Below are 20832 nucleotides of genomic sequence, written 5' to 3' on the forward strand. Positions count from 1 at the left end.
CCAATCGTGAGTTGCACCAACACTACACTGACACAGTACATATAGGCACACATTTCACCCCCTGATCACACCCCGATCACCCCCCCCCCCCCCCCAGTTAACCCCTTCACTCGCTGTCACTGTTTCACCCAGCGAAGTGTTCATATTTCTCTTTGATCACTGTACTGGTGTCATTTGTGACAATAATCAGTGTTAGGGTACTTAGTAGTAGGCCCAGATAGGTCTAGGGACCCCCCCAATAAAGTTTTAACCCCTTGATCTCCACCTGTCAATAGTGAACACTATATTAGTGTCACGGGTGATGCTGGTTAGTTAGTTAGTTATTTTTTATAGCTTCAGGACACTTGCTGTACATTACCTAATAATAGTGTTTAACCCCCTGATCACCCGGCAGGTGATATCAGTTTTTAGCGTCAGGTTTTAGCATCAGTTAGGGTCTGCGTCGCCCTAGGCAGCGTCAGATTAGTGCCAGTAGCACTAACACCCACGCACGCACCATACACTTCCCTTAGTAGTATAGTGTCTGAATGGATCGATATCTTTGATCTGATCAGTTAGCGTTAGCGGGATCAGCTCAGATACCGGCTAGCACCTGCGTTTAGCCCCTCCGCCCAGCCCAGCCCACCCCACCCAAGTGCAGTATAAATTGATCACTAACTGATACTGAACTTGATCAATAACTGTAGCATTCAGTCAGGCCTGATCCCTCTGAACGCTAACACACAATCGGAATTTCGGCCAGCAAAAGACCGATAAGAGTTTTTCGACGGAAAATGCGACCATGTGTATGCTCCATCTGTCTTTTGATGGCAGAATTCTAGCCAGCAAAAGATTTTCGGTCGGGAAAAGTTCCTATTCGAAAATGCGATCGTCTGTGGCAATTCCAACATGCAAAATTCCTACGCATGCTCAGAAACAATTCGACGCATGCTCGGAAGCATTGAACTTAATTTTCTCGGCTAGTATAAATAAGAAAGTATAATAAATATTTTATAATTTGCCACGTGTTTTGGGAAAATTCATTTTTTTTTTTTTTAATGCAAAGTTGTCACTAAATGATATATTGTTCAAACATGGCATGGTTATATGTGAAATTACAAACAAAAATACATTGTGCTGATTCTCCTGAGTACGGGGATACCACATGTTTGAGACTTGCTGGGATCCTAGCCATGTACAGGACTCCACAAAACAATCACTGCCTTCAGGCTTTCTAAAGGCGTAAAATTGTGATTTTACTCCTCACTACCTATCACAGTTACGGAGGCCCTGAAATGTCTAGATAGCACAACCCCCCCCCCCCCCAAATGACCCGATTTTGAAAAGTAGACACCCCAAGGTATTTGCTAAGAGGCATTGTGAGTATTTTGCAGCTCTCATTTGATTTTAACAATGAAGAAAGAAAAGAAAATTTTTATTTTTTATTTTTTTAATTTTCAAAACTTTGTGACAAAAAGCGGGATGGGGGATGGGGTCATTTTTTGTGCTATCTTGACATTTCAGGACCTCCAAAACTGTGATAGGTAGTGAGGAAGTGAAATCACCATTTTACGTCCTTAGAAAGCCTGAAGGCAGTGATTGGTTTTTGGGGTGCCGTACGTGGCTAGGCTCGCAAAAAGTCCCACACACGTGGTATCCCTGTACTCAGGAGAAGCAGCAGAATGTATTTTGGGGTGTAATTTCACATGTTTGAGCACTATATCATTAAGTGACAACTCTGTGCAAAACAAAAGAAAAAACAAAAAACGTTTGTAATTTTCCTGCAACTTGTGGCAAAATATAAAATATTCCATGGAGTCAACATGCGTCTCAGCAAATAGCTTGGGGTGTCTACTTTCCGAACTGGGGTCATTTGGGGGGGGGGGGGTGCTATCTGGTTATTTTATGGCCTTCATAACTGTGATAGGTAGTGAGGAGTGAAATCAAAAATTGACACCCTTCGAAATCCTGATTGGCTTTCAGGGTCCCATATGCGGCCAGGCTCTCAAAAAGTCTTAAAGCAGAATGTATTTTGGGGTGTAATTCCACATATAACCATGGCATGTGTAAGTAATATGCCATTTAGTGACAACATTTTGTAATTTTATTTATTTTTTTGTAATTTTATAATCACTAATTCAATGGGCCCAGCATGTCTCTCAGCAATTTCCTTGGGGTGTCTACTTTCTAAAATGGGGTCATTTGGGGGAGGGGGGGGTTGTACTGCCCTGCCAGTTTAGCACCTTGAAAAAGGAGATAGGCAGTCATAAACTAAAAGCTGCGTAAATTCCAGAACATGTACCCTAGTTTGTAGAAGCTATAACTTTTGGGAAAATCCATAAATATACGCTAAGGCCCCTTTCACATGGGATGGATCAGTAATGATCCGCCCCGTGATGATCCGCTCGCTCAGCGGGGATCGCTCCATTGTCCCCGCTGAGCCGGCGGTGGACAGGGCGGTCCCTGCACACTGTGCGGGGACTGCCCTGTCAGCTCTCCGCTCTCCTCTATGGGGATCGGACGAGCACGGACCGTCTGTCCGTGTTCATCCGATCCGCTCTGCAGACGGATAGAAAAATAGGATTTTCCTCCGTCTGCAGAATCAGACTGTTGTGGAGGCGGAGGAAATCGGGTGTCTACGGATGTTCATCCGCAGACACCCGCTATCCCATAGGGATGAATGTATGTCCGTATTTCATCCGCAAACGGATGGATGAAATACGGACATATCATCCGCATGTGTGAAAGGGGCCTTATTGACATTTTTGTAGCTGAATACATTTTGGCCTAAATGTATGACTAAAATTGAGTTTATTGGATTTTTTTTATAACAAAAAGTAGAAAATATAATTTTTTTCAAAATTTTCTGTCTTTTTCCATTTATATGGCAAAAAATAAAAATCACAGAGGCAATCCAATACCATCAAAAGAAAACTCTATTTGTGGGAAAAAAAGGCTGCACATTTTATTTTGGTACAGTATTGCATGACTGTGCAATTACCAGTTAAAGCAGTGAAGTGCCAAATTGTAAAAAAGTGCTCTGGTCATTGAGCAGCCAAATCTTCTGAAGTGGTTTAGTTCTTCTTTAAATGAATACAATATGGTTAATGTACGAAGAGTGTGTTAAAGAAGAAGTAAACTCTCCCACTCTGATTCTTCTCTTCATTTAGTCCATTATAATAAGTAATTATCAGACTATAGCCACTGTAATCCAGCCCAAATCGCATATTACTTACTGTTTAAGAAAACTTGTTTCCAGGGGTTAGGCAGCGCCATTTTAAGTTTTGTTTTTCTGAGTCCACAGTGGAGTGTATTTCCACCCATACATTGAGCACTTGCTGTACTGTTAACCAAGCCTCCTTCTCAATCCAACATTTCTATGGCAACCCTGCTTCCCTGTTAAAGCGGGAGTCCGCCGGAAGTTCCACCGTTTTTTTTTTTAAAAGCCAGCGGCTACGAATACTGCAGCTGCTGACTTTTAAAATAGTGACACTTACCCGCCCAGCGCGCCCGGGATGTCGGCACCCGAAGCCGATCTCTCGATCATCTCTCGGGTGCTGCCGCCGCCATTTTGGCTATGGGAATCAGGAAGTGGAGCCTTTCGGCTTAATTTCCCGGTTCCCTACTGCGCATGCGCGAGTCGCTCTGCGCAATAAGGATGGTCCCCGCTGTCTCTGGGATCCGTGTGTTTCCCAGCAGGCAGCGGGGGGACTTTTGGAAAGGGGCGTGGATTCTGCGGAAAGGGGCGTACCTTCTGCAGAATCTACGCCGGAAGTGGGTGCCCCCTCCCCCCTGAAAGGTGCCAATTGTGGCGCTGGAGGGGGGGGGGAAACCAATGAGCGGAAGGTCCACTTTAGGGTGGACCTCCGCTTTAATAGCTGACTTGTTTTATTTCATAGTATTTACTTGTGCCGATGTCTAATGTTTCCCTTTGTCAGTCTTATCAGCTTCAGCTGATTTACCTGGGACAAAGTTGTGGGGTAGGGTTTACAACCACTTTAATGAGGAAATTCCTTGTTAAAGCAACCAATCAGTGTCCATGCATCCTTTCTACAGGATGGCGTTAATCGTTGTCAATTGTTTTTATGAGCAACAAGAGATGTTCTTAGCACATTTTTCATACATAAGACCTTTAAAATATAATAATCCCCCCATACCTCTATTCAGATCATAGATATTTGCCAAGAGTTGTATATGGACATCCAGCAGCACCCAGTCATCCGAAGCATTGCCGCAAGTATTATCCTAGACAATAAGCCTTCTCCCGCTATTGTCATGATGATAGCAAAATCTCTCATGAAAGAAGCCGACATGGAAGTGGGAAGTTTCGTCTATTTTCTGATGAAGAAGTTCAGTAGAAGCGTCCACCCTGAGCTACATGAAGTGTAAGACAATTCTGATCTACTGGTAACATGTAAATTACATTGGCATAAATGGAGGAAAACTGTGTCGAATTGGCTGTCTGTGTTGATACAAATGATATGTACACCCCACACACATTCCTCCCTCCTCATAACTTCAGGGGTGTGTGACCAGCGATGGTGCATAGCATTGAGAAAAGGCCAGCAATCCAATAATTTGTTTCATGGGGAAGGAGCAGGGCTTTTTTTTTTCAGCGGGAACGCGGAGGAACGTAGTTCTGCCACCTTCACCACTGACTGTATGTAATGCCAAGGGGTACTGCATTGTGCTACAACATCTATGGATGTTGGCTGCTGGGGGATCTATTGTTGCTAGAGGGTATATTTTTTTTTGCGAGGGGGGTTAATGTTGCTGCTCTGTGAGAAGATGGTATGGTGGTGGAGAGCTGGAGAAAGGCTTGGCACACTTCCTGGATCGTAGTGCTAGAGGGGGTGACCTCACTGTTTCTGGGCTGGCGCATGATGGTGGATGGAACGAATGTGTGCTCCCTTTTTCAAGATACTCCTGAAAGGAAGCACCTGGTCGGGGTGCCAAATGGTTCCGTCACAGGTTCCCTGTAACCACTTTACCCCCAGGCCAAATCTGATATTTCTTCTATATATGTAAAAAATCATATTTTTTTTTGCTAGAAAAGTACTTAGAACCTCTAAACATTATAGATCCTTTTTTAAGCAGAGGCCCTAAGGAATATGGGGAGCTTTATTTTTATTTTTTTATGTTATTATTTATTTAACAAAAAAATTTATAAATGGAATGCAGCTTATTTTTTAACAAACCTTTGTTTCCACGTTCCTAGGGCTGCTATTTGCAATATGGCTGTTGCGGTGTTGAAGTCCAGATTTGAAGCCACAAGGAGCCATTTTAGTAGTGGATTATTTTATGATATATATTCAGGTATTGGGTCAATGTTTACATTACTGTTTACTATAGGCTTGTGCAATTCATTTCGTAACGAATCGAAATTCGGCCGAGATGCATCCGAATGTCCGAATAAAAAAATAACAAATTACAACGAATACGAAAGAAATATAACGAATGAATTTGACATGATTCGAAATTATTTCAACCGCATTCGAAATTATTTCAACTGCATTCGAATGGATTTCAACATGCGACCCAAAATCGGGTCGCAAAATGTTATTAGAGCAGAGAATGACATTTTGTGACCCGATTTTGGGGCCACATATCTCGGTGTCACTTATAGCTAGAAACTTTGGTATGCAAACACAATAGTACTAGCACTACAACATATCCAAATTTGGAGTTTCTAGCACCAAGTGCCCCCGAGATACATGGCCCTAAAGTCGGGTCACAAAATATTTTCGAATGTGGTTGAAATAATGTCGAATCATGTTGAAATTATTTTGAATGCATTCGAAATTATTTCAACATGATTCGACATTATTTCAACTGCATTCGAAATGATTTCAACATGATTCAACATTATTTCAACCGCATTCGAAAATATTTTGTGACCCGACTTTAGGGCCATGTATCTCGGGGTCACTTGGTGCTAGACACTTCATTTGGATATGTTGTAGTGCTAGTATTGTTGTGTTTGCATACCAAATTTGGGGTTTCTAGCTATAAGTGACCCCGAGATATGTGGCCCCAAAATCGGGTCGCAAAATGTTATTAGTTATTAGAGCAGAGAATAACATTTTGCGACCAGATTTTGGGGCCACATATCTCGGATTTGGTATGCAAACACAATAGTACTAGCACTACAACATATCCAAATTTGGAGTTTCTAGCACCAAGTGACTCCGAGATACATGGCCCTAAAGTCGGGTCACAAAATATTCTCGAATGTGGTTGAAATAATGTCGAATCATGTTGAAATCATTTCGAATCCGGTAGAAATATTTTCGAATTTGGTTGAAATATTTTCGAATGTGGCCGATTTTTCGAATTCGGTAGAAAACTAAACGAAATCCGAAAACGAATTTAAGGAAGTTAACGAATATAACTAAACGAAATTAATGAATTAACGAATTAAAACGAAACGAAACTAAACAATTTTTTTTCCTTTTGCACATGTCTAGTTTACTAAAAAAAAAAACAGTTTACATTACGCCTTGGACACACTAGTCCTGATCCAGCCTAACTGCAGGCTTCCTATTGCACCTAGAAGTTGTACATCTGTTGGGTGATTTAATTATCAGTATCAGAGAATTAACATTCTAGGCCCCCAAAAATGTCCTTTATTCTCTATTCATTTAGGACCAATCTTTACTGTCATCCGTTCAGCGCCATCACTTACCTACCAAACCTGTTTACTTGAACTGAGCTCTTGTAAGACACAAATAATGCGGCTGTATAACTATTAACACATCATAAAATGTATTTTTTTAAGTGCAAGCAGTGTAAGTACTAGACATGGGTGCCATCAAAAAATGTGTTTTGTTACGTTCCGTATGGAAAAAAAAATCGTATTTTGTAATTCGTGTACAAAATTCAATTCAGATTCGTACAAAAACGAATTTTCGTTAGATTTGTAAACTTTTCGTTAAAATAACTAAAGTTTGTTATGATGAATTTATCATTATGAGGGGCTTCCACCATCCCTGTGCTGTGCTGACTTCCTGGGTTTTTAACTTTTAGGTTTGTTAACTTTTCGTAACAATTACGAATGTTCGTTATGATGAATTTATCATTATGAGAGGTTCCCACCATCCCTGTGCTGTGCTGGCTTCCTCTGATTGGTGAACAAAACACCAGTCATGTTTCTGTTAATTTGGATCCGAAATTTGTATTTTGTATGAAATTCGTAAGCATAGAAATTCCCTGTGCCGAGTTCCCAGGTCTGTACACCCGCTGTGTCCATTATGAGGGGTTCCCACCATCTCTGTGCTGAGTTCCCAGGTCTGAGTGTACACCCGCTGTGCCCATTATGAGGGGTTCCCACCATCCCTGTGCTGTTCTGACTTCCTGGGGTTTTAACTTTTAGGTTTGTTAACTTTTCGTTAATTATGAATTTTCATTATGAATTTGGATCCGAAATTCGTAAACGAAATTTCATATGGAATTTGTATGCTTAAAAATTCGTATTTCGGATTCTTACGAATGTATGAATTTTCGGATTCATACGAATGTAAGAATTTTCGGAAATTCATACGAATTTTCAGAAATTCATACGACTTTTCGTTTCATACAAAACTAATCGCACATGTCTAGTAAGTACCTAAATGTGGCCTGGTACCAGTCTCTTGTAATTCCTGTACAGCTGGGCTGGCGTATGAAAGGATGAAGCAGCACAAGGAGCCAATCAGTCCATGTGCTGAAAAGAAGCTGATAGGAGAAGAGAGCACAATGATGCAGAAATGAGCTCATCACTGTGCTGCTTCTCCTTTCACTGTCCAATCACAGGCTGGGGGCATTATCTAGGATAAACTGAACTCAGAGCAAGTGGCTTGAATGATGCTGGCCAGCAGACTCCAGACCTCTAGTGGCAGAAAAATAATACTAATAATACTAATAATAATAAATCTTTGAATTTAAAATTGCAGCAAAAGTCGGTGCTGTTCCTTTATATTTTAATGGCCTCCTAATTCTATCTTCTTTTTTTTTTTTTTTTTTTTTTTGATAGAGTTCTGTTTTAATGTAATGTATTTGGACTGACTGCTACAGAAAACTGTCCATTGAGACTTTCCCTATTCACACTTGTGCATTTATGGCACAGTAAATATGTGTGAACCAACACTCACAGTTCCTACAGTACTTAGATCTGTGCTGTTATATTCACCGTATATCTGTATTTTTTACCTACAGTTTTAGTGTGATTAATTACAATGGCATGGATAACATTGTGCATTGTGAATGCAGTTTCGTGTGCAATTAGATTGTATTTTACGCTTTGGTTTTTATAAAATGCAGCCGGTTTTGTGCATCTTGACCTATTTTTTGTACTTTGACTTTTTAAATGATGCATTCTGCTGCTTATCCCTGCATGTGAATTGCATATGATTTTTCTGAAGAATAAATAAATAAACCATCAGAATATGGTATAGTGTTTTACATGCAAGTTTTTACTGCATTAATTTACTTTACTGCAATATTTTGGGGCCCCAAAGCACATGTTGATGCAGTAAGATTTACGCAGGTTGCATTACAATACACATATTGCAATACACAAATATATGACCAGGTCAATTGACTTTAATGACAGTCTTATATACAGTGCAGTCCCCCTGCCATAGCCGACTGCATTATATTGCTGGGAACTGCTTAGCAGTGATTGCAGGCTTAGCCCTTGTACACACGGTCGGACATTCCGACAACAAAACCCGTCTGATTTTTTCTGACGGATTTTGTCTGAAACTGGTGTTGCATACACACGGTCGGACAAAGTTGTCAGAAAATCTGATAGTTCGTAATATGATGACGTTATTTAGTTACGACGGGACTACGTTCAGGCTAGTAGCCAAAAGCTTTGGTCTAGAATTTGATCTGAGCATGCGTGGCACTCTGTCCGATCGGAATTCTCTACAAACGACAAAGTCTGATCGGATCATTTTGTCGGAAAATTTTATATCCAGCTCTCAAACTTTGTTGGACATTCCGATGGAAAAAGTCAGATGAAGCCCACACACGGTCGGATTATCCGACAACACGGTCCAAACGGACATTTTCCGTCGGAATGTCCGACTGTGTGTACAAGGGCTTAAAGAGACTCTATACGGTGCAGGCAGCCTTTAAAACTCTGTACTTATGGCTGAATCCCATGTCATTCTGGCCTAAGCCTCCCTGATAATGGCAAAATGCCTTTCCTTTCTTGCCTACTCCACATTTCTATTGGCAGGTAAGGCAGCATGGTGATGGGCCAATAGGAATGTGTGGGAGGCAGCAGGTGGCGGCAGACATTGACACTATCTGGAAGTGTTGGAACTTTGGCTCCAAGCATATGTCTATGATGACGTCACCTCCACTCCTGAAGCTTCCTGGGATTTGTACGTCACCTATTCCAGGGGGCCTCATATTCAACACAGCAGACAGAGGAAGGCAGACCCAGTGTTGCATTATCAGGGGGTCGACTGCCTGAACCAGGAAGAGATAGCTAGCTTCTGATTAAGTTAGAAAGTAAGATGGTGTTGTGGGACCCAGTGGGAGGGAAGCAGTTTGGTGAATCACAGCAGGACAATGCTGGATACACTGGGCATGAAAGTTTGCTTTTTGGAGGACAAGCTGGGGAGGTTAAAGTTCCTTTTTAACTCAGAGCTGCCCCCTGAAGACTATTAAACAATATTTAAGAAGCAGCAGAGGGGGAGGAGGAAGAACAGATAAAATGAAGCTGTGGCAGGGAGATCCTTGCACTGCAGTTCCTCAGGAACGGCTTCCTCTACACTCTACAGAAAAGAGAACGGTGAGCAAAACAGTAGTGACATCACTAATACCCTGTACACGCGACCAGTTTTCCTGTTGGAATAAACTCTGAAGGCTTTTTTCTGACGGAATTCTGCTAAAACTGTCTTACGTACACACGATCACACCAAATTCCGACCGTCATGAAAGCGGTGACATACAACATGTACGACAGGACTAGAAAAAGGAAGTTCAATAGCCAATAGCCAATAGCTTCTGTCTCGTACTTGCTTCAGAGCATGCTTTGTTTTTGGTACATCGGAACAGCATACAGATGAGCAGTTTTCCCGATAGGAATTGGTTCAGTCGGAAAAATTTAGAACATGTTCTCTTACTAAGTCCATCAGAGTTTTCGACGTAAAAAGTCCGATACAAACGATCAGAATATACGATGAAAAGCTCTCATCTGACTTTTTCTGTCGGACATTCCGCTCGTGTGTCCACGGCATAATTCAAAATCTCCTGAAACTAGAAGTTATCAGTAGGCTTGTGCAATTTGTTTCGTAACGAATCAAAATTCGGCCGAATTTTGCATCTTTCGGACATTCAGATGCATCCGAGTGTCCAAATAAAAAAAATAACGAATTACAACGAATATGAAAGAAATTATAGCGGATATAACAAATGAATTCGACATGATTCGGTAATTCTTTAAAGATCTAATGAAACAAAAGGTCAGCTCAAAGTAAATCTTATAGTCCAATCAGCTGATTCATTTTGTGCCGGAGGTTGGATTACTGGCAAAGTGCATTCCTGAGAACTGAGTTAGAAGGGTGTTGTATTGTATTTGAGCCGAGGAGAAGAGACGTTGTCATTGTGTGTGTTAAAAGATTCAATAAACAAACGACTTTCCAAACTACGAATCTTTATCACAAATGTATATACATACATAAATATCGAATTTCAACGAATACAAACGAAATTATAGCGCATATAACAAATGAATTAGACAAGATTTGAGATTCAGTATAACGAATATCGACACTCTACGAATAATAACGAATTATCCGAAAACGTATTAACGTAACATAACGAATATAACAGAACGAAATGATGTATTTTACGAATGACAACAAACCGAAACTAAACGAAATTTTCCGTTGTGCACAAGTCTAGTTATCAGTCCCTTAGATCTCACACTACAGTTATGGGGCTATTGGCAAAAAGATTAGCCTAGGCACAGAAAGTGTACTGCCTTTTTTAGGGAGAATTCGGGGCAAACAATAGATTTTTCAGGGTGTTGCTTAGGCACAATTACCAACTTCAGATGTTCCCTATACAGTAACATATATTCAAATTTTTGAGTTCAGATCCACTGCTTTACTTCATACTGAAGGTCCCCAAGCCTTCTGTGAACTTGACTTGGCTTGGTCAATATTGTAATCCTAGGTAACATATACAATACCACTAAAAAGTTTCTGATTTCTCATAGATTCACTCAAGTCAGGATTGCAAGGCATATTTAACATCCTGCCCAAAGCTGCTGATGCTTTCCCGGTCGCTGCTATTGGTAGGCTGAAAATGCACTTCATGGGTGTTTTCACTGAACTGCTTGAGGTAAAAAAAGAAAAAGAAAAAGAAAGAAATGAAAAAGAATGTCTTTGTCCTCCTACCAAAGCATAAAAATATCATTTTTGTTATTCAATGCTTGCATTTCATTGTTACATATAGATCGGCTACCATGCTGAAGGCCTTCAGGAATTATTAATGAACAGACACTTATTCTCCTCTGGAAGCGAGCTGAACAATATAAAGAAAATTATGGATATGCTCAAAAAGGTAGGAACTTTTCAAGAACTGAGATAATGCCATGAAATGAAACCTGAGCATTAACTTATACACAGCGTGCAACAACACACCACACATATAAATTATGTAAATCATATAAAATCTCCCACATGGAATTGCACAGTAACAGGAAGCAATGAAATATACATTGTTTATCTAACACAAAGGGGAAAGCTGGCTAAATTACAGGGATGTGCAAATTAAATGTAAAAGGCCAGGTCCAAATTGTGCCACAGGTTAGGTGGACCCGGCGGGTCATTCTGGGAAGTACGGACCACACAAAGCAATTGGCTTTCCTTCGAATCCCGCTAGGTGGCAGGGTCAGTTACACTAATGACAATCTGTGTTTTATATTTTGTTCAGTATTACTAAACACAACCTCACTGTGTGCCCAAATCCTGACTCAAGGGGGTAAAATCCACACCTCCTAGGCCTCACAGGGACCCTCCAAATATTGGTTATACTTGTTTAGAGGCTAAAAGTCTCAGTCCTTCTTTAACCCTCCCATTGGCCAATGGTACACTTGACATTGGCAAATGTTGGGGCCCAAGAGGACTTTGAATTGCATTATTGTAATCACCATGGTAATAGGGGAGAAAGTCCCCAAACTGAATCCCAAGTTAGACCCCTTTCACACTGAGGCACTTTGCAGGTGCTATAGCATTTAAAATAGCACCTGCAAAGCACCCTGAACTCACCGATCCTAAAGCGCCCCTGCCCATTGAAATCAATGGGCAGTGCCGCCAAACCGCCAGCAAAGCGCCCTTTTTCGGCCGCTAGCAGGGGTTAAAAGCACCCCACTAGCGTCCAAATAGCGCCGAAAAACTTACGGTAAAGCGCCGCTAAAAATAGCGGCGTTTTACGGCCGACGCCTGGGGTGGCTCAGTGTGAAAGGGCTCTTAGGGTGCCACTGTCCCATTAGGAGAAGAGTAACACAATGTTAGTAAAAATATCTATCTAAAAACTTATCTTTCAAAGTGAAACTTTAGTGTTGACCAAAAAATGCCAGTGGTACATCCAATGTTGGCTAGTGTTGGGTCCAAAGATGACGTTGGAGCACCTTTAATATGGTGTTATTATAATCCCAATGGTATAAGAGGGCAAGAATCCCAAACTTAAACTCTAATTAAGGTGATAAAGTCCCATTAAGAGGATAATAACAAGATGTAGGCCAGCAGCCTCTCCAGTGCTACTTTCTTTTAAAGTGGAACTTTAGTGTTAAAAAAAATAACACTTTCAGTAAGTCCTTTATTGTAAAAGAGACCTAAACTGTCTTTTCCTGCAACAAACAATTCTTATTGGGACTGTCCCAGACTGCAGAAGCCCTGGAATGCAGTAAAAACCACCACTGAAACCCCAACAGGTGTATCTCTTGCGAACTTCACCATATGCCTTTATTGATAAAGAATTACAAAATCTTCCTTTTTAAACATCTCCTGACTGCAGCAAGGCATGTATACCGGCAATGAGGAAATAAAAACAAACCCCTCAATAAGACACAGTGGTACGCAAGAATTAGCGAGATCCATTTTCTTCACCTTAGCTTTGAGAAATCAAAGCCAAAAATACTTTTGCGTTTGGGCCCCCTGGTTCCTTTCTAAGGATGCCACAACCCCAACTGAACCAGAAAACCATACCCACCCGACCTCATGAATCTATTGACAAGGGTCCTGACTGGTTGCTCAATGATTACGGACATATGTATACTCAGACTGTAAATCTGTAGATTTTTACATATGTTGGTACATTTAGCTTGAAACGCTATCAAAAAATTGTAAAGCCTTCTGTTTAATTCATAAATAAGGAAATAAATAAATGCATCTTACCTGCTGCCCACCAATGGTTCTTATGAATGTACACTGAGCTGCACATGTGCAGCTCAATACACATTCTTGGCATGTCTTGGTGCTGGCGTGAATAAACTCTCAGAGGAGTTTTATCATCCTGGGCCAGTCAATCAAGATGGCCCAGGATGCTGGAAGACGACACGGAAATGTCTTTGATGCAGAGGGAGTTTGCTGACATTGCATAGCTGACTTTAGTTCCATAGGGAATCTATGCATGTGTTGTGTTGTGGTGTACTAAATTACAAACATGGCGCAGGGAGGTTTTCTTGTCCATTGATGTCCACTGGCAAATGCAATGCGCTGCCTTAGTGCAAAGTAGTTTGACGTAAAATAATACTGCAGTAGCGCTGCGCAGCAGAAAAGTGTGAAGGTTTCGATCAACTACATTTTTATTTTATTTTTTATGTTGAATGTTGTTTTAATTGATTTAAATTAAAGCGGGAGTCTGCCGTTTTTTTTTTTTTTTTTTAAAGCCAGCAGCTACAAATACTCCAGCTGCTGACTTTTAAAATAATGACACTTACCCGCCCAGCGCGCCCGCGATGTCGGCACCCGAAGCCGATCTCTCGGACGTCTCTCGGGTGCTGCCGCCGCCATCTTGGGTATGGGAATCAGGAAGTGGAGCCTTTCGGCTTCATTTCCCAGTTCCCTACTGCGCATGCGCGAGTCACGCTGCGCAATAAGGATGGTCCCCGCTGTCTCTGGGATCCGTGTGTTTCCCAGCAGGCAGCGGGGGACCTTCGGAAAGGGGCGTAGATTCTGCAGAAAGGGCCGTACCTTCTGCAGAATCTACACCGGAAGTGGGTGCAGATACCTGTACTGTACAGGTACCTGCACCCCCCTCCCCCCTGAAAGGTGCCAATTGTGGCGCCGGAGGGGGGGAGGGTTCCAATGAGCGGAAGGTCCACTTTAGGGTGGACCTCCGCTTTAAGGCTATAGAATCTATCTATCTATCTATCTATCTATCTATCTATCTATCTATCTATCTATCTATCTATCTATCTATCTATCTATCTTCTGCATCTAGCCATATGTATAAGGATGGTTAGAGAAACCCTTTTGCAATCTTGCAGAGTTGCAGGTTTGCTTTAATGCCGAGTTTAATACCGCAATCAATTTAATAAAATTTTTTTAATGTTGATTGCCTTTTTAATTAATTTCAAATTACTGATGTTCAAGACTATACATTCTATCTATCTATCTATCTATCTATCTATCTATCTATCTATCTATCTATCTATCTATCTATCTATCTATCTATCTACCTATCAATCTACTGTATCTATTCATATGTACAGGGGTGGGAATTTGATTGGTTGCTATGCCCACTTTGTTGCTAATCTTATACAATGTTGTCATTTTATATATCTTTGAGTCTCATTGCTGAGAGATGGAAAGTCTTAGCATAATAAAATGACATTGTTCCTTCTTTTATTGTTGTAGGCTAACACAATAAAATTATTATTATACAGAATGTATATAGCGCCTACGGTTTTGTTCAGCACTGCACAGAATATGAGCAGACAGTACAGTTACAACATACGGTAGCTTAAAACAAGAGGGTTTGGAGGGCCCTGCTCATCAAAGCTTACAATCTAAAATTCTATATGACTTTTTTTTTTTTATTTCAGTTCTAATTACTCATCATATTTGCATTTATTATTATTAGCATATTAGCACTTTGTTGCCTTGCTGCTTACTGCTCATCTGATGGCAATATCGTCAGCCTAAAAATGTTACATATCAATGCAAGAGTGCCACCCAGTGGCCGGACTCTGCCAGAATAAGAAACATTTATTTATAGTTTACTATATATATATATATATATATATATATATATATATATATATATATATATATATATATATATATATATGTGTGTGTGTATATATATGTATATAGATATAGATATATGTATATAGATAGATAGATAGATAGATAGATAGATAGATAGATAGATAGATAGATAGATAGATATAGACACATATTGTGCATATATAGTATATACCGTATTGTACTGATAAGATTTATAATCTTATAGAATATATATATATATATATATACATACAGTATCTGTCAAAAAAGATAGAGTAGACATCCTGTGTTTCAGGTGCTGGGAACAGACAGTCTCCGATCTGCCACTGCGATATTATACCAATGAGTCACCGCACTCCCAAAAGTTTCAAAAGTTTCTTCATTTGCAAAAAGTAACTATTGAGCAGGAAACATTTCTGAGTACAGTGACTGACTCATTTGTTTGATATAGTGTATATAAACAGTATATATATACACAGGGTTTTTTTTCTCAGAGTATAGGTGCAGGAACTCCCCCTTTCTGAGCCACCCCTTTTCTCCGCCCCTACCCCCCTCTGAGCACTGTTCCTTGGTTCCATCCCCTACACACTTCCCAGTACTGCCTTTTTAGACAATACAGAACTAAGTATCAACTTGTGGTTCTAAGTAATCCATAAAGAATTTGGTAGTTATAACAAGAAAAGCAGTAAAATAGAACCCCTGCAGCCAGCAACAATAGAGCCCCCCACCACAAAAAATCCCGCCCACAGCAACAATAGACTCCCAGCAGCAACAGCAGATCTCCCCACAGCCAGCATCAATATATTCTCCAGCAGCCAGCAACAATAGACCCCTCCCTCATCAGTGGATCTCTCCCAGCAACAACTGACCCCCTAGCAATATAAGACCCACCCCCAGAAACAGTAGGTCTTCCACCAGCAAGAATAGACTTCCTGAGAAACAAAAGACCCCCACGCAAAAAAAGATACCCTCCAGCAAGAATAGATCCCCTAGCAGTGAGTATCAATAGACCCTGCAGCACACCCCAGCACCACTTGCTGTCAGTGGTGAAGCCCTGTATATATATATTGTAGACATGTCACTGGAGAAGTGGTTGAGGGGGTGTACATCTCACCTAGGTTGCTACACAGTGTGAGATGGTAAATCCAGGATGGATCAGTTTCTCAGCAGCGATATGCTGCTGAGTTGTTATTTAATTTTGCCGGGCCTGGGTTTATATGGAATGGCAGGTAGGTTTGGTAGAGGGACCTGTCATTCCACATCCCCCGATCCAGTTCTGGGTTTGGGATCAGGTGAGCTTTGATCCTAATTAGCCTGGGAAGCTAAAGGCTCTGCAAGGTCTGCAGGTGATTGCTCCCAGCCAGGGAAACGAACAGTCTGTGTGTTTGAGGAAGCTGCAAGCACAGCCAGTGCTGGAGCTAACATCCACCCTGCGATATCCAGGCGAAAGACGCTGCGTTTATAAGTGTCAGATAGGTGAGAAGAACCTGTTAGTAAGCGCCCAGCCGGGCTAGGTTGTTTTGTTTTTGTTATTATTTTGTGCCTGTTATACACAAGAAGCACGGTGTTGCTGTATACTTTGTTTGTTGGACTGTTTGTACCACGAATAAACGCCAAGTTCTACTTTATAAAGTCCAAGTCTGCTGTGAACTGTGTCCAAACACACCCTACCCCGGGAAGATCCCTTACAATTGGTGGAGGTAGCGGGCAACGCGGTTGCTAGGGGCAACGGTGTGGACAGACTTGGCTACAGCTGCTGATGTCCTGGGTGAAAGCTGCAACTACACTCCAAAAACAGTCCAGCAACATGGAGGAGATGCTGAAGCAGTTTATGCAAGTGAGTTTGCAACAACAGCAGGCTCAGACAGAGGCCAATAGACGACATGAACAGTCCATGGCTGAACAACAGCAGATGATCGCTGCACAACAGCAGGCTCAGATAGAGGCCAATAGACGACATGAACAGTCCATGGCTGCACAACAACAACTTATTGAGCACCTGATAGCAAATCGAGAGGCGCCTGTGGTGATGGGAGCCGCTCCAGAGATTTTTTCTGGGAGAAGGACTGTGCAGAAAGCGCTGCAAAAGATGACTGCTGAGGACGATGTTGAGGCCTATCTAACAGTATTTGAGCGCGTGGCTGAGCGAGAGAAGTTACCAGCCGCTGAGTGGGCAGAGGTAATTGCGCCCTATTTAACAGGTGAACCTCAAAAGGCCTACTATGACCTCAGTGAGCAAGAGGTTAAGGACTATACTCGGCTAAAAGAGGAGATACTTGCCCGACTAGGAGTTACTACTGCAGTCCGTGCCCGGAGGGTACGCAACTGGAGCTACAGTCTGGACAAATCAGCGAGGTCCCAGATGTATGACCTAATCCATTTGGCAAGAAAGTGGTTGGAGCCAGACACTTCTACTCCTGCACAAATCCTAGAGAAGGTCGTGATGGATCGCTACCTCCGAGCGCTTCCTACTGACCTGCAACGCTGGGTGGGACAAGGTGATCCTAGGAACGCAAACGAACTTGTCAACCTTGTGGAGAGGTTCCAGGCGACTGAGGACTACCTCCGTGATGTTCCTGCAGCATCTTCACCTCCCCGGAGCGCCAGATCTGTGCCGTCAGCTGGTAAGAGACTTCCATCTATTGGGGGAGTGTGGAGGGGTGCTGATGGGGGGAAAAGGGCTCAAGTGGTGTCTCAGGGACAAAAGACTGGTGATGGTCCCGGGTGGCTAAGGGGCTCTGAAAAGGACTACTTGCCAAAGAGACCAGGCCCTATCCAGTGTTGGAGATGCCATGAGGCGGGACACGTGTCTGCCCATTGCCCTCTTACCTCTGAACCCATGGAATGTGACGCTAGCCGGCGTCAGTCGCTATTTGCGGAACCATCTTGTGCTGCAGTTCCTGGACTAGAGACTGAACCGCAAATCTGCAACATCACAATCAATGACTTTCCTGTTAAAGCGTTAATGGACTCAGGAAGCCTTGTAACCTTGGTGCATGCTAGCCTGGTGACTGGGGACTTAGAGTCTAAAAAGCATATGAGTGTTGTGTGCATACATGGTGATACAAAAGTGTACCCTATAGTGCTGGCTAAAGTCGGGACTGAACAAGGCACCGTACAATATGAAGTGGGTGTGGTTAAAAACCTCATGCATAATGTAATATTGGGGCGCGATTTTCCATTATTCTGGGCTCTTTGGGAAAAAAGAAAAATCCCCAAAAGGAGTGAGGATACCTCTAAGGGGGTTGCCTTGTCCACTGTGAATGATAAAAATGTGCAGGATGAAAATGATTGTTTTCCTTTGCAGGTCCTGGCTGGGGAGGAGGAGGCTCCTCCCACTGAGCAAAATATACTAGACTTAGAGGTGTCTAGCGATAATTTTGGGACTGCACAATTACAGGACCCCACTCTCAAAAATGCGAGAGAGCAGGTTGCTGTTATGAACGGGGTACCTCAGGAACCAGATGCTGAAAAAAGATTTCCACATTTTTCGGTGACTAATGATCTTTTCTATAGAGTCAATAAGGTTAAAGATGAGATTGTGGAACAGCTTCTGGTACCTAAGCCGTACCGGCGTCAGGTGCTTGACATGGCACATAACCATGTTCTTGGGGGACACTTGGGGACTGACAAAACGCGAGAGAGGGTTTTCCAGAGGTTTTTTTGGCCGGCCATATATGATGACATTAAAAAATACTGTGAGTCGTGCCCCACATGTCAGGTTAGTGCCCCAGTGTCACATTTTCGCAGTCCTTTGGTTTCGCTCCCTATTATAGAGGTGCCTTTTGAGCGTATTGCCATGGATTTAGTGGGTCCCATTGTAAAGTCAGCTAGAGGACACCAGTATATTTTGGTAGTCCTGGATTATGCGACCCGCTATCCTGAGGCTGTACCCTTAAGAAACACTGCATCTAAAACAATTGCACGTGAGTTGTTTTATATGTTCTCTAGGACTGGGATCCCCAAAGAAATCCTAACTGACCAAGGTACGCCATTTATGTCGAAAGTAATGAAGGAATTATGTAAACTATTTAAAATCTCACACATCCGTACCTCTGTATACCACCCCCAGACGGACGGATTGGTGGAGAGATTTAATAAAACTTTGAAACATATGTTGAAGAAAGTGGTGGCAAAAGATGGTCGTGACTGGGATCATTTATTACCCTACCTCATGTTTGCTATTAGGGAGGTGCCCCAAGCGTCCACAGGGTTCTCACCATTCGAGTTGGTCTATGGTCATCACCCTAGGGGTCTACTGGACATTGCAAAAGAGACATGGGAGAATGAGTCCACCCCATACAAGAGTGTTATTGAGCATGTAGCACAAATGCAGGACCGTATAGCCACTGTAATGCCCCTGGTAAGGGAACACCTCCAGAGAGCTCAAGAGGCCCAAAGTAGAATTTACAACCGGTCCGCAAGAATCAGGACATTCAACCCAGGCGATAGGGTCCTTATACTAGTCCCCACTGTTGAGAGTAAATTCTTGGCGAAGTGGCAAGGTCCTTATGAAATTGTTGAAAAGATCAGTGAGGTGAACTACAAGGTGCACCAACCAGGTAGAAGGAAGCCTTTCCAAGTTTATCACATAAACTTGATCAAGCCCTGGAAAGACAGGGAATCCTTGGGGGCGACAAATACTGTTAATAATTTGTCACAACCAATCCCTCCAGTCAAGGTAGGTGATACTCTATCAGTGTCACAGAAACAGGAGGCTCAGGAATTTTTACAGAAAAACAAAAACAAGTTCTCTGACCTCCCAGGGCGTACACACCTCATCCATCATCACATTGAAACTGAGCCTAGAAGCAGAGTAAACCTTAAGCCCTATAGGATACCCGAGGCACGTAGGGAAGCCATATCTGCCGAGGTAAAACGTATGCTTGCTCTGGGGGTAATTGAGGTGTCACAGAGTGAATGGTCCAGCCCAATTGTGCTAATCCCAAAGCCCAATGGAACTTGGAGGTTCTGTAACGATTTCAGAAAGTTGAATGAGATCTCCAAGTTCGATGCGTATCCTATGCCCAGGGTAGATGAGTTGATTGAGAAGTTGGGTAACGCCAGGTACATAACCACCCTCGATCTCACAAAGGGCTACTGGCAGATTCCACTTTCTGGTGAGGCTAAAGAGAAAACTGCATTCTCCACCCCTGATGGGCTATTCCAGTATGTAGTGATGCCATTCGGGTTACATGGAGCCCCTGCAACTTTCCAGAGGTTGATGGACTTGATTCTGCGACCACATCGTGATTACTCAGCTGCCTACCTCGATGATGTGGTCATTTTTAGCCCTGATTGGGAAAGTCACCTCTGTAAGGTACAGGCCGTGTTGGATGCCATAAGTGATGCGGGGTTGACCATAAATGCCGAGAAGTGTGCTCTAGCCCTAGAAGAGGCCAAATATCTAGGCTACATTATTGGGAGAGGGTTGATTAAGCCACAGCTAAATAAAATTGAGGCAATACAGAATTGGCCTAGACCCCTGACAAGGAAACAGGTTAGAGCTTTCCTGGGTATTACGGGGTATTACCGTAGATTTGTGCCGAACTTTGCCTCAGTTGCTGCTCCACTAACTGACTTGACAAAGGGCGGAAAGACAGCAATGGTCACGTGGACC

General features: G+C 42.4%; 1 protein-coding gene across 1 annotated transcript in view; it reads left to right on the plus strand.

The window, feature by feature from the left end:
* Window positions 1-20832, plus strand: part of LOC143926554 (vitellogenin-1-like) — a 269217-nt gene that overhangs the window by 121350 nt on the left and 127035 nt on the right. The window contains exons 12-15 of the mRNA XM_077450393.1: window positions 4147-4364; window positions 5198-5295; window positions 11195-11319; window positions 11434-11541. Coding sequence (XP_077306519.1) covers window positions 4147-4364; window positions 5198-5295; window positions 11195-11319; window positions 11434-11541 — 549 coding nt within the window. The remainder of the gene's footprint in view (window positions 1-4146; window positions 4365-5197; window positions 5296-11194; window positions 11320-11433; window positions 11542-20832) is intronic.

This window comes from Lithobates pipiens, unplaced genomic scaffold, assembly GCF_037356315.1.
Source record: "Lithobates pipiens isolate NorthernLeopardFrog02 unplaced genomic scaffold, aLitPip1_a1.2 Scaffold_23, whole genome shotgun sequence".
Classification (NCBI taxonomy): domain Eukaryota; kingdom Metazoa; phylum Chordata; class Amphibia; order Anura; family Ranidae; genus Lithobates; species Lithobates pipiens.